The sequence below is a fragment of the Indicator indicator genome, chromosome 26, assembly GCF_027791375.1.
Source record: "Indicator indicator isolate 239-I01 chromosome 26, UM_Iind_1.1, whole genome shotgun sequence".
Classification (NCBI taxonomy): Eukaryota; Metazoa; Chordata; class Aves; order Piciformes; family Indicatoridae; genus Indicator; species Indicator indicator.
In genome coordinates, this window is record NC_072035.1 from 15,167,253 (window position 1) to 15,180,728 (window position 13,476).

Genomic DNA, 13,476 nt, shown 5'->3' on the forward strand with positions numbered 1-13,476 from the left:
CGCCACACTCCAACGCTCACCAAGCAAGGATGGACCAATGGTCAGGGCAAGCACTGACAGCCCCAGAAAGCAGGACAGGAGGTTTTATTGCTCTCCATTTGGGAAGTGGTTGAAAGCAAGAAAACAAAAAGCCCTCAAAGGCTTCCCAGCTGTTGGAGCTGGGTGGGAACGCTGAGAACAGAGCCCACCAAGGGTGGGCAGAGGCCCCAAACCCTCCCTTGAATAAAGCTGGTGCTGATACCCACCTAGAGGGCTCTCTGGGAAGGGTGTGCCTGTTGAAGAGATTGTTTCTGTCTCAGAACACACAAAAGCACCCTGGAGATAACCTCTGGACTTCTCCCTCCAGCTGCCAACCATCTGCCGTGGCGTGGTGGCACCAGATGGTGAGGGCTAGGTCTGATGTGGCAGCTGCTCAGCTCTGCCAGTCCCCTACCAGACACCTGCACAAGGCCAGGGGAGAGCACATTGCTCCTGCCCAGCTTCTCTTCCCACCTCTGGCTGGGCTGGGTTGGCTGCCTGGCCCCATCTCCCCTGCATCAGCAAACTCCTCCTGGATGCTGCAGATGAAGCCCCATCACATCCCTCATCCCAGCAAGACATCCAGCACCAGCTTGCTCTGAGGACTGGGGAGCAGCCTGGCACTCCCCAACCACCCCCACAGGCTGGGGCAGGGGGGGAGCTGCTCTCCCCAGCTCTAAGATTATCCAAGGGCCTCAGCTCCTCCTTCCACAGCCTCTTCCCACCACAACAGAAAGCAAAGGCATGCCCAGCCTCCTCTTAAGAGGGAAGCCAGAAGAAAAGTGGAAGGTAAGCAGCAGATTTGCTCCTCAGGAAAAAGCCTTCTTGGCCTCAGCTTCCTTCTGCTGTAACTTCCGGATCAGCTCCAGAAGGTTCATCTGTAAAGTCAGCTCCTGCAGGAGGAACAGAAGGCAGAAGATGATCCTGGTCCCTGCTGCAGGGAGCAGAAAAGGGCTGGTTTGTGCCACCCACTCAGGAGTTGCTAACCTTTAGGGAACAAAAGAGTGAGCATGAAGATAAGAAACCAGGGGCTTCAGCTGCCTGAAGCAGCTCTCCACAGTCCAGGGCAGTCAGGTTGGAAGTGACCTCAGAGATATCTCCTCCAACCTCTCAGCTAGACTTGGGTGCCCAAGGCCTCATCTAACAAGGCCTTGAACACCCCCAGGGAGGAGGCATCCACAGACTCCCTGGGCAACCCATTCCAGAGTCTCATCACCTTCAGACTGAAGAACTTCCTCAGCTCCAGTCTAACCCTGCTCTCCCTCAGCTTCAAACCATTCCCCCTTGGCCTGTCTCTGGACACCCTTATGATAAGTCCCTCTGCAGCCTTCCTGCAGGATCCCTTCAGGTACTGGAAGGCAGCTGTAAGGTCCCCCAGAGTCTTCTCTTCTCCAGGCTGAACAAGCCCAGCTCCCTCAGCCTGTGCTTACAGCAGAGGTGCTCCAGCCCTTGGACCATCTTTGAGATCTTAGAAATCTGCTGCTTCAACAACCTGCAGTTGTGCCAGGGGAGGCTTAGGTTGGAGATTTAGAAAGAATTTCTTTGCTGCAAGAGTGGTCAGGGATTGGAACAGGCTGCCCAGGGAAGTGGTGGAGTCACCATCCCTGGAGGGGCTCAAAAAGTAGATGTGGCACTTTGGGGCACAGTCTAGTGGGCATGGAGGTGTTGGGTAGAAGGTTGGACTTGATTTCAGAGGTCGTTCCCTACCTTAATGATGCTATGATCTTCAACACTCTGATCCTGCTCAGGAGAGAAGGATCCCCCAGGAGGGATCACTTCAGGCGCTCTGCAAGTGGGATCTAAGCCATGCACCAAACACTGCAGTGCTGGTGCCTCACATTCCCTTCCACCACCTGCCTTTTGCATGACTGTTACCAAGTGGAGCAGGCATCTCCTGGGCTCACAAACACCAGGTTTGTGTTCCTCACCATCTGCTCACTCTTGACTCACTCAAGCACAGAGACTACGTGGCATAGCAGCGAACACAGCCATGGCTGCTCTGTGGCTCAGGCCGGCAGACACTGCAGTGTGTGGAAAGAAAAAACAGTTTTGGTAAAAAAAAAAAAAAAATCTATCAGCTGCACAAGCAGGCAACTGAGAGATGCTAGGAGGAACCAACAGCTGATGGGAATAGTGGAGAACAGTCCTGCAGCCACTGAAGACAAACTGAAAGAGTTGAGGCTATGCAGCCTGGAGAAGAGAAGGCTCCAGGGAGACCTCAGAGCTGCATTTCAAGATCTGAAGGAGACCTCCAGGAAGGCTGGGGAGGGACTGTTCAGAAGGGGCTGTGGGGATAGGAGGAGAGGCAATGGTTTGGAACTGGAGCAGGGCAGATTGAGGTTGGACATGAGGAGGAAGTTGTGCACAGTGAGGCTGGGGAGACACTGGAACAGGCTGCCCAGGGCTGTGCTTGAGGCCCCATCCCTGGAGACATCCAAGCTCAGCCTTGCTGTGTCCCTGTGCAGCCTGCTCTAGCTGGAGGTGTCCCTGCTGCCTACAGGGGGGTTGGCCAAGATGCCCTTGGAGGGTCCCTTCCAACCCAATGCAGTCTGAGGAGACCTTAGAGCAGCCTTCCAGTACCTGAAGGGGGTCCACAAGAAAGCTTGGGAGAGACTTTTTGCAAGGGCTTGTAGTTACAGGATGAGGGGCAAGGAATTAAAGCTAGAGGAGGGCAGATTGAGACTGGAGATGAGGAAGAAATTCTTTAGAATGAAGGTGGTGAGACACTGGAACAGCTTGCCCAGGGAGGTTGTGGCTGTCCCCTCCCTGGAGGTTTTCAAGCCCAGGTTGGATGACCTGGGCTGGTGGGAGGTGTCCCTGCCCATGGCACGGGGATTGGAACTGGATACTCTATAAAGTCCCTTCCAACCCAAACCATTCCACAATTCACAGAGAGCAGCCAAGGTCTGAGGCTGCTCCCAGCTATTGCACAGGCAAAGAGAAACAAAAGCAGGCAACAGGAGCCCTGCTGTGGGTGGCTGCTGACAAAAATAACATGAAAGAGAGGGGCAGGAGGGCAGAGAGAGAGCTGCTTCCATTGTTCCAGCAGAAGGGAAGAGTAAGAGGTTTGTTTAAGGCTACAGAGGCAGGAATTGTGTGGGCTTTAGGAAATGCCTGTTGGACTGGGGCTTTTTAGTCTGGAGAAGAGAAGCCTGAGAGGGGATTTAAGAAATGTTTATGAATATCTGAGGGCTGGGGGTCAGGAGGGAAGGGACAGAGACAGGCTCTGCTCACTTGCACCCTGGGATAGGACAAGGGGCAATGGAGAGAAAGTGCAGCACAGGAGGTTCCACCTCAACAAGAAGAGGAACTTCACTGGGAGGCTCCCAGAGCACTGGAACAGGCTGCCCAGAGAGGTTGTGGAGTCTCCTTCTGTGGAGACTTTCCAGCCCCCTCTGGATGCATTCCTGTGTGACCTGTGCTGGATTCTCTGCTCCTGATCTTTGGAGGTCCCTTCCAACCCCTAACATCCTGTGAGCCTGTGACTGTGCTTGAGCTGCCTGGTCTCACAGCTGGAAAGCAGTGCTGGGAACAGCCTGACAGCCTCCCCTGGCAGCTTCTCTGGCATCAGGAGACTCTGTCAGCTTCATCTTTGCATTGCAGTGGTGGTGTCAGCACATCAGAGAGGAAGCCAGGCCACAGCTCACGAGTTCTGAGAGCAGCCACTGGGGAAACCAAGCACAATCTTCTGTTCACAGCCTGAGGGCATCATCTTGAGGAAGTCACATGCCAGCATTACCAAGATATCCAATTAAAAAGGCTTCCTGAAAGCAATTTGCAGAGCTCAGCCAGCAACAAAAGTTCTAAACCTCTGCAGCCACTTAGGCTGGGGTTATTCAGGGCCACTTAGGAGTCACAGGACTGCAGGCTGCTGGCAGTTTTCCTTCCTCCAGGCTGGGAAAACCACTGCAGGATGCTGAGATGTTGCCCTGCCTAATAAATTTCTGCTCCTTCATTAGGAACCTGGTACTAGGCCTGTCCAGGGCATGTTGCCCATCAGCTGATGAAGCCCAGGATGGGTCACTGTGGCAGTTTGGGCTGGGTGCCCCCTGCCACTGCTGCATGAGATACACCTCTGGTGTCCTGGGTGCTCACCCAATAGGGGTGGACACAGGAAACGGCGTATTTCTACCCATAAATCCTGCACCCTATAAAGCCATCTGCAGAGTCATTCTCTTCCTCTTTCTTCCCTCTCTGCTCCCATGGGAGATGTCCTCTCTTATCGGGTAATGCCGGGGGAGTATCCTCAAGGCCTCTTAGGCCTGACTAGGCCTAATGCCAGGAGGAGAATGGAGGGGGGGGGGCAGTGTCAGACCTGGCCAGCCTGAGACTTGCCTAGCAGCGGGAGGGGGAAGAAAGAGCCCTGAGGGATTAGGTAGACCCTCAGGTGGGAGGAGGGAAGGATTGGAAGCCTCTGGGAATTGTGTAAGGGACTCTGTATGCTTTAGGATGTTCTTTGCCACTATGCTGTGTAGTTTTCTGTAGTTTCACCAATTGCTTTTCCATTCAAACTTTCCATCACTCTCCAATCTGTTTGCGTGTGTCATTCTTTTGTCCCTTTCGGGGCAAGAGATGTTCTGGCTGGCCTCAAACCAGCACAGTCACTCTCTCTGATCCAGTGAGCAAGAGTTGATTGAGAGCAAAAATGAAGCTATTCACACAAAGTACTGACAGATTTCATAGACTCATGGTTGGAAAGGACCTTAAAGAGCATCCAAACTCCTTGCCATGGGCAGGGACACCTCCCACCAGCCCAGGTTGCTCAAGGCCTCATCCAGCCTGGCCTTGAACATCTCCAGGGAGGGGACAGCCACAACCTCCCTGGGCAACCTGTTCCAGTGTCTCCCCACCCTCGCTCTAAAGAATTTCTTCATCTCCAGTCTCAATCTGCCCTCCTCAAGCTTCAATCCATTGGCCCTTGTCCTGTCACTCCCAGCCCATGTCAAAAGTCCCTCCCCAGCTCTCCTGGAGCCCCTTCAGGTACTGAAAGGCTGCTCTAAGGTCTCCCTGGAGCCTTCTCTTCTCCAGGCTGAACAGCCCCAACTCTCCCAGCCTGTCCCCACAGCAGAGGTTCTGCAGCCCTCTGATCATCTTCATGGCCTCCTCTGGACCCTCTCCAGCAGCTCCATGTCCTTCTTATGCTAGGGGGCACCAGAACTGGAGGCAGTGCTGCAGGTGGGGTCTGAGCAGAGCAGAGCAGAGCAGAGCAGAGCAGAGGGGCAGAATCCCCTCCCTGTGCTGCTGCTCTCCCTGCTTTGGATGCAGCCCAGGCTATGGTTGCATTTTGCATCCCGTGCCTGAATACCAACCTGTGGGTTGGTGGTGATGTAGAAGCCAGACACCCCAGCCTTCTCCAGTGTGCTCTGCTGGTCTATCACTTTTTGGTCCAGTTCCAGGACTATCTTCTCATCCATCATTCGCTGCTCCTCTCGAATTCGTTGTTCCACAGCCTGTAAAAGATAACAATGAAGGGGGGAGGGGAGGGAAAAAAAAGGAAATCCCTGCCTTCTCCCATCTTCTTCTCAAGTCTTACTGAAAGCAAAGAGCTCTTAAAGTACTCCTGCTCTGCTGAGTCCTTCCTGAGCACAGCAGAGGGCAGCAGGACCAGCCCCAGACCTCGCCTCCTCCACTTGCCATGGCTGAGAGAAAACCACTCCAGAAAACACAAGGGAAGGCACTGGGACCTGCCTGCTTTCTGGGTGTTTGGAGGCCAGGAGACCATGACCTTGGCTCCTTGGGACAAGCGTTTCAGATACCGACCTGTAGGTCTGAAAGACTTTTCCCAGCAAGCCAAGGTGTGCCAACAGCTGAAGGCAAGTTCCCCCAAAGTCAGCAGTCCAGCTGTCACCTACCCTTTACAGAACTGGTGAGGCCTGGAAGGGCAATCTAGGTTACCCAAACTCATCAAGGTGCCAGCCTGAATGACTCCCTCAGCCCCCATGGTCCCTAGACACTAACATACAGGGCTGCAGCTGTAAATCACCCCTCAGTGCCATTTATTCACTAAAGGATCTGAATCCCCTCAAAGCCCTACCTCTGCAACTGGAAAGTCAGGTTATTTTGTATGAACAACAGCAAGAGGAACCCAGGAAGTGCCACTTCAACATGAGGAGAAACTTCTTTGGTGTGAGGGTGCTTGAGCAGGCTGCCCAGAGAGGTTGTGGAGTCTCCTTCTCTGGAGCCTTTCCAACCCCACTTGGCTGTGTTCCTGTGTGACCTGCCTTGGGTGACCCTGCTCTGGCAGGGGGGTTGAGATGGATGACCTCTGGAGGTCCCTTCCAACCCCTACCATTCTGTTATCCTGTGACTCTTAGACCACACCTGGATCACAGCTATCCCAGCTGGCAAGACCCTGGGCTCCAACTCTTTGGGAGAACAAAGGACAGACACCAAGAGGAGAGGACCTCCAAGTCAAGATGAGGAGTCTAGGTCTGTGCTAGCAAGACCAGCTAGGATGGCTGGTGACTCCCACCTCTGCAGGGACACACACATATAACATCATAGAATTGGGTTGGAAGGCACTTCAAGGATCATCTTGTTTCAACCCCCCTGCCATGGGCAGGGACACCTCACACTACAGCAGGTTGCTCACAGCCACATCCAGCCTGACCTCAAACACCTCCAGGGATGAGGCTTCCACCACCTCCCTGGGCAACCTGTGCCAGTGTCTCACCACCCTCAGGGGGAAGAATTTCTTCCTAACATCCAATCTGAATCTCCCCACTTCCAGTTTTGTTCCATTCCCCCTGGTCCTATCACTACCTGACATCGTCAAAAGTCCCTCCCCAGCTTTCTTGTAGGCCCCCTTCAGATACTGGAAGACCACAATAAGGTCTACAATACAGTCAAAACCCACTGGAGATATGCTGCTGCAATGCAGCAAAGGGTTTGTGAGCCCCCCTGGGAAGTTTCTTCCCAGCCAGGCCTCCCTCACCTCCATCTCCCGCTGCTGGGCAGCACGGAGCAGTGGCAGGTTGTGGGGTCTGCAGCACTGCTGGGCCTCCTTGTGCCGGTGGAAGAGCTCCTGCTTCATCCCTGTGGCAGGACAGGGACAGGCAGCAGGTCAAGGTACAGCTGTGCCTGCACCCAACGTGCCCCCAGTGCCCACACCACCTGCCCAGTGTCACCCCATCCCCATTCCCTGTCCACCCTTCTTACTGCCTGCTGCCTCCAAGCTGCTCCTGAGCTGCCCTGCCCAGTGTCCCCCCAGTGCCCCAGAACTGCCACCCAGCATTCCCCCACCTCTATTCCAGATCCCTCCTCACCTGCTCCCCCCACAGCATCCCCCACACCTTGCTGGCAGTGCTCCAGGCCTCCCTCTATGTGCTCTCCTCACCCGAGAGATCCCAGCCTGGGATCTCCACCCCCTGGTGCCTGGGCACTACCCCTCCCCCCTGCCCTGGACCTTCCCGAGCCCAGTGCCCCCACACCACCTCCCCTGGAGCCTGTTCCCCCCTCGGACTTGCTCCCTCCCCCCGGTGCCTCCCCAAGTCTGCACCCTCCACCAGCTCTGCTCCTCACCAGTATCCCCTTCGCCTCCCGTGTGCCTGCTTCCTCCCGCTGCCCCCGAACCCTAGCCTGCTTTCCCCCGGTGGCCCCAGAGTCTGGCCTCCACTCCCGGTGCCCTCAGGAGCCTCCTTCCTCCCCGCCTCCCGGAGCCTCCCCGGGCTTGCCCTCCACCTCCAGGGCTGTCCACCCCCCGGTGTCCCCCTCCCCTCTCCCTGCGTTCCCCGCTAATTCGGGATCCGTCCCCTCTCCCTGCGCTTCCCCCGGGGGCGTCCCCTTTCCCGGCGCTCCCCCCGGGTTCCCTCCCCTCTCCCGTCGCCCCCCCCCGCCCCGGGGTCCGTCCCCTCCCCCGGCGTTTCCCCGCCCCGTGCCCGTCCCCACCGCGGTGCTCGCTATGCAGCTGCAGGCGCTGGCTGTAGAGGTTCTTCTCGGTGAGGTGCTGGATCTCCAGCAGGCCCTGCACGATCTCGAAGACGGTCCCGTCCAGAAGCGCCAGAGCCAGGTCGCTCAGCGTCGTGTAGGAGAGACGCTGCTGGCAGGAGCTGCCGGAACCGGCCCCGGGTCAAGCCTCGGCCCCTGGGGCAGCGCCGGACACCCGGTCAGCGCCGGTTCCGGGGCAGCGCTGGCCCCCGGCGCTGCAGTCCCCCCGTACCACCGCACTCCGCTCACCTGGGCAGCGCCTTCACCAGAGTCTGCAGCTCCGACAGGAGCCGGTAGTGCCGCTCCTGCTGCCGAGACAGCTGCTCCGTCGCAGCCTCGTATCCACCCAACCGCTCCATGGCCCCACCGTGCGCGGCCCCACCAGTGCGCGTGCGCGGCCCCGCCCCGCCCCGCCCCGCCCCTTCCGCACTCCGGGACCGCCTCCAGCACCTCCCGGTTCCGGCCGTGGCGGGGAAGCGACGGTCCTCGGTGGTTTGACTTCCCCCGGGGCAGTGTGCGGAGCAGCAGCGATGCCTCAAAGCCTGAGGCACCGCCGAGGTGTTCCCGGCGGTTTCTCCCCATCCCATCCCATCCCATCCCATGGGACGCGCAGGGAGAGCAGCGGCGGGGGCTCGGGAGCCGTCACCGAGGTTCCGAATGACGGTACCGAAAACGTGTCAGGCGGAGGGTGATTTTGAGCTGCCCTCTGGGGTGATTTTTCCCTGGCTGAAGACACGGTGGCCTCGGCGCCACCGGCAGTGGGGGTATCCCGTTCTCCAGGTGCTTGGCTTCATGATTTCGTTCCTGCCGGGACAGCATTTGCGAGGTCACCGGGGAGTGTTCTGCTGCAGAAGGCCTTCATAACACCAGAGCTGCTGAGGTTGGAAGGGACCTTTGAGGTCACCGAGTCCTACCACTCCCCCAGAGCTCCCAGTCCCACCCCTGCTGCTGAGCCACTGCCACTAACCCAAGTCCCTCAGCACCACATCCACACAGCTTGGAAACACCTCCAGGGATGGGCACTCCACCACCTCCCTGGGCAGCCTGGGACAGAGCCTGAGAACCCTTGCTGGGAAGGAATTCTTCCTAATCCCCAACGTGAGCTTTCCCTGGCACAACTTGAGGTGCCTTCCTCTTGTGCTGTCACTTGGTGCATGTCAGAAGAGACCAACCCCCAGCTGGCTCCAGCCTCCTGTGAGGGTGCTGTAGAGAGCAGTGAGGCCTCCTCTCAGCCTCCTCTTCTGCAGACTAAACAACCCCAGTTCCCTCAGCTGCTCCTCACAGGACTTTTGTTCAAGGCCCTTCAGTAGCTTGGTTGCTCCTCTCTGGACACTCACCAGCCCCTCAATGTCCTTCTTGGAGCCCCAAACTGACCTCAGTATTCAAGGTGTGGCCTCACCAGTGCCAAGCAGAGGGGGACAATCACATCCCTGGACCTCCTGGTTGCCATCAGACCTCTTGGCCACTTGGGCATTGCTGGCTCATCTCCAGCCAGCTTTCAACCAGCACCCCCAGGTCCTTCTCCACCAAGCAGCTTTCCAGCCACATACCCCCAAGACTGCATCTTTGCCTGGGGTTGTTGTGGCCCAAGTGCAGCACTCCACACTTGACCTTGTTGAACCTCATCCTGTTGGCCCCATCTCATCCAGCCAGCCTGGTCACATCTCTCTGCAGAGCCTCCTTATCCTCCAGCAGGTCAACCCTGCCACCTGCCTTGGTGTCACCTGCAGACTGACTGAGGGTGCCTGGATCCCCTCAATCAGATCGTTGATAAAGATGTTAAAGAGGACTGGCCCCAGCCCTGAGCCCTGGGGGACACCACTGGTGACTGACCACCACTCTCTGGTCCTGGCCAGTCCTGGGCAGCCAGTTCTTGACCCAACAAAGCCTTTCCCCACCCCTTCACCCCCAAGCCATGAGCAACCATTAGTGCTCTCCATGAGGATGCTGTGGGAATCAGTGTCAAAGGCCTTACTGAAGTCAAGGTAGCCACAGCCACAGCCTTTCCCTCGTCTATTGGGCAGGTCACCTTGCAAAAAGCCAACAAAGCTGTCTTGTGGCTCCAGGGAGCAGAAGAGGAGCAGGAAGCATCTCCAGACCAATGGAGCATCCAAAACACCTCCCTGAAGATCAATAGCCATTTGCCCCCATCCTCCACACTGATGAACTTGAATTTCCAAATCCCGAGTGCTGGCAGGCTCTGGGTGGGCTGACTGCAGGTCCTTCTACCTCTGGGCTGCTTTAGACTTGCTGCCTTGGAGAGTTAACTCCACTGTGCCCATCCAACCTGCCCAACCCCTGCCTTCTTTGCAGCAGTGCCCCCAGGGAAGGGCTGCCCCATATTTCACCAAATCACCCCAACCCCCAGAGGATTTGGTTGCACTGAAGGCAGAGCCTGGGTGGCTGCAGCCTATGGAGCTGCTGAGGAAGGAGAAAAGCTCTTAGATGTGCTGCTAATATATGAGAGACCAGAATAAAAACATCCCTGACACTTCACCATCCTCTGCCACAAAGATCTGACAACAGCTTTCACAGTATCACAGTACCACATCACATTAGACGTTGGAAGGGACCTCCAGAGATCATCCAGTCCAACCCCCCTGACAAAGATAGTCCACACAGGAATGCATCCAGGTAGGTTTGGAAAGTCTCCAGAGAAGGAGACTCCACAAACTCTGGGCAGCCTGCTCCAGTGCTCTGTCACCCTCACTGTAAAGAAGTTTCTTTTCATGTTGAGGTGGAACCTTTTATGTTCAAGTTTGAACCCCTTGTTACTTGCTTTATTAGTGCACTGAGAAGAGACTGGCCCCCTCCACTTGCTCCCCACCCCTCAGCTATTGATAGAAATTGATCAGATCCCCTCTCAGCCTTCTCTTCTCCACACTAAACAGCCCCAGGGCTCTCAGTCTCTCTTCACAGGGGAGATGCTCAAGTTCCCTAATCATCCTCCTGGCTCTCTGTTGGATTCTCTCCAGCAGGTCTCTGTCTCTCTGGAACTGGGGAGCCCCAAACTGGACACAGGATTGCAGCTGTGGTCTCAGCAGGGCAGAGCAGAAGGGGAGCAGAACCTCCCCAGCCCTGCTGGCCACACTTTTCTTGCTGCACTCCAGGATCCCATTGGCTCTCTTGGCCCCATGGGCACATTGCTGTCCCAGGCAGAACTTGCTGTCCACCAGCACTCCAAAGTCTTTCTTTGTGGAGCTGCTTTCCAGCAGGGCAGCCTCTAACCTGTCCTGCTGCCTGCTGTTATTCCTCCCCAGGTGCAGGACCCTGCACTTGTCCTTGTTGAACTCCAGGAGGTTTGCCTGCACCCAGCTCTCATCCTGTCCAGATCTCATTGGATGGCTGCACAGCCTGACAGGGTGTCAGCCACCCCCCTCCCCCTCCCAGTTTTGTATCAGGTATCACCTGAAGCAGGATTTTACTGTCACAGGGTTTTACTGTCACAGGGGTTTGCTACTGCAGGGTTTTAGCTGTTCCAGGGGGGATTCCCTGGCAGAACAACCTGGAATCCCTTTAGCAGCCATGGGTGCTTGGCTATGGTGGTCACAACTTCACCTGGTCCCAGCACAGGATCAGGCAAGCTGCCTGCTCCCAACAGAGCTTCCTGCAGTGTTGAAGGCCTACATGCAGCCTGCCTTGTCCCATCCAAGTGTCACATCCCCATTTGGCATGGCATGGAGCAGAACCTGCCTTGATCTTGCCACCTTCACAGCCTCACTGGGTCTTCTGCTCCCACCTTGGACTATTTCAAGGGGGAATTGAAGCCTGGTGGTTAGCTGTCTTGACCCCAGGTCCTGGGCAGCAACGTCTTGACCTTGACCCTGAGCAGGACCAGACTGGAGGAGAGAGACTGTGCGTGAAGCTCGGGGGGGGAGGAAGGGGAATCAGCAGAGCCATGAGCTGTGCACAGTGGCTGTGGGGGTGCCCCTGCGAACAAAACTGGAGGCTGATGGGGAACAAGGGGCTCAGCCCGGGGTAAGAGGTGGCCACGTTCCCAGGGACAAGCCCCAGCAGTGCCGGCAAAGGATCAAGGCACGATCGGGGGCTGCTGCACTCCTCGCAAAGGCTGAGCTGCGGAGGGAGGGAGAGACGCCCCTGCTCCACCGCGGACATTCCTCTGCCTGCCTTTGTGCTGCAGGAAATCTGCGCTTCCTCCTTTCCCGGCGCTGCTCCCTGCTCAATCGCTACCAGATGTGGCTGCCATGCGCTTCTCATTAGCCCAGCAGGCTCTGGCCGCTGCCTCCCGTCGGCTGCCAGGCTGGGGCCGGCACAGGCAGGACCTGGCAGACGCGGTGCAGGTACAGAATCATAGAATTGTTAGGATTGGAAGGGACCTCAAGGATCATCCACTTCCAAACTCCTGTTGCCACCTCACAGTAGATCATGTTGCTCAGAGCCACATCCAGCCTGGCCTTAAAGCCCCCCAGGGATGAGGCTTCTACCACCTCCCTGGGCAACCTGTGCCAGTGTCTCATCACCCTTATGGTGAAAAACTTCTTCCTAACATCCAATCTGAATCTACCCATTTCTAGTTTTGTTCCATTCCCCCTGGTCCTATCATTACCTGACCCCCTAAAAAGTCCCTCCCCAGCTTTCTTGTAGCCCCCTTCAGATCCTGGAAGGCCACAAGAAGGCCTCCTCAGAGCCTTCTCTTCCCCACACTGAACAGCCCCAACTCAGTCTGTCCTCATAGGAGAGGATCTCCAGCCCTCTGCTCATCCTCATATCTGGTGCAGGTGGCCCTGCTTCGTGTGGGGATGGTGCTGCCTGCCTTGCCACGCTAGGGTGCTGGAGGTGGTGTGGGGTTGAGCTCACTGTGGTGGATGGAGCTTGGGCTGGGCACCTGGTGCTCTCCTGGGATCTGCAGAGAGGACGAAGGGCTTTGAGTTGGAGTGAGATGAACCACAGCAGGGTCACACCCGCTGGGGACAATCTGCAGCCCTAGGCTGGGTCTGGGAGCCATGGGGGAGGTGGGTGGGTGGGTAGCACAAATCGGGACTGGGGCTGGAAAGCATGGGTGAGCCAAGGATGCCCCATGCTCCATTATGCTACAGGTGGTCCAGGCAGGATGTGTTGGAATGTGCACCAGGCCGCTGGGGTGTGGGCTCGAGTTGGGGTGGGGGAGTCCCTGACCAAGTGAACAGTGTCTGCAGTGGAGCCACAAGCAGGTAAGGTGGCACAGCATGGGTGGAGGAAGCATGAGCCCTTCCCATGCTTCCTAGGAACTGCTAGCACCCAGTGGGACATCATGGCAGCTGGACACCCAAGGGCCCATGTACATGGAGTGGTGTGTCCCTCTGGGCAGGATGAGGCCGCATTTGGGTGCTCATGGCCATGGGGGCTCTGCACCAGGGGAGCAGGATGCTCCTTGGAATGGCACATAGGGAGCTAGGGCTGATCCTGGCCCCTGCTTCTTCTCAAACCCCCAAACCCATCCGTGGGGTTTTGGTGCAGAGGTGGGTGGTGAGAAGCAGGAGGAGAAGCACACATTGTGGTTCAGAGCCCAATGCCTCAGCATGGGACCTGCAG

The 13,476-nt window shown here is 56.9% G+C and overlaps 1 protein-coding gene across 1 annotated transcript; it reads right to left on the reverse strand.

Annotated features, from left to right (window-relative positions):
* Window positions 1–211: 211 nt before the first annotated feature.
* On the reverse strand, window positions 212–8,303 carry LOC128975766 (protein DGCR6). The gene is made up of 5 exons (XM_054392792.1): window positions 8,194–8,303; window positions 7,906–8,066; window positions 6,953–7,053; window positions 5,328–5,468; window positions 212–911 (listed from the first exon to the last, which is right to left on the reverse strand). Exons 1-5 carry the CDS (start codon window positions 8,301–8,303, stop codon window positions 828–830), a joined length of 597 nt encoding a protein of 198 aa, XP_054248767.1. The 3' UTR covers window positions 212–827.
* Between the last annotated feature and the right edge of the window lie 5,173 nt (window positions 8,304–13,476).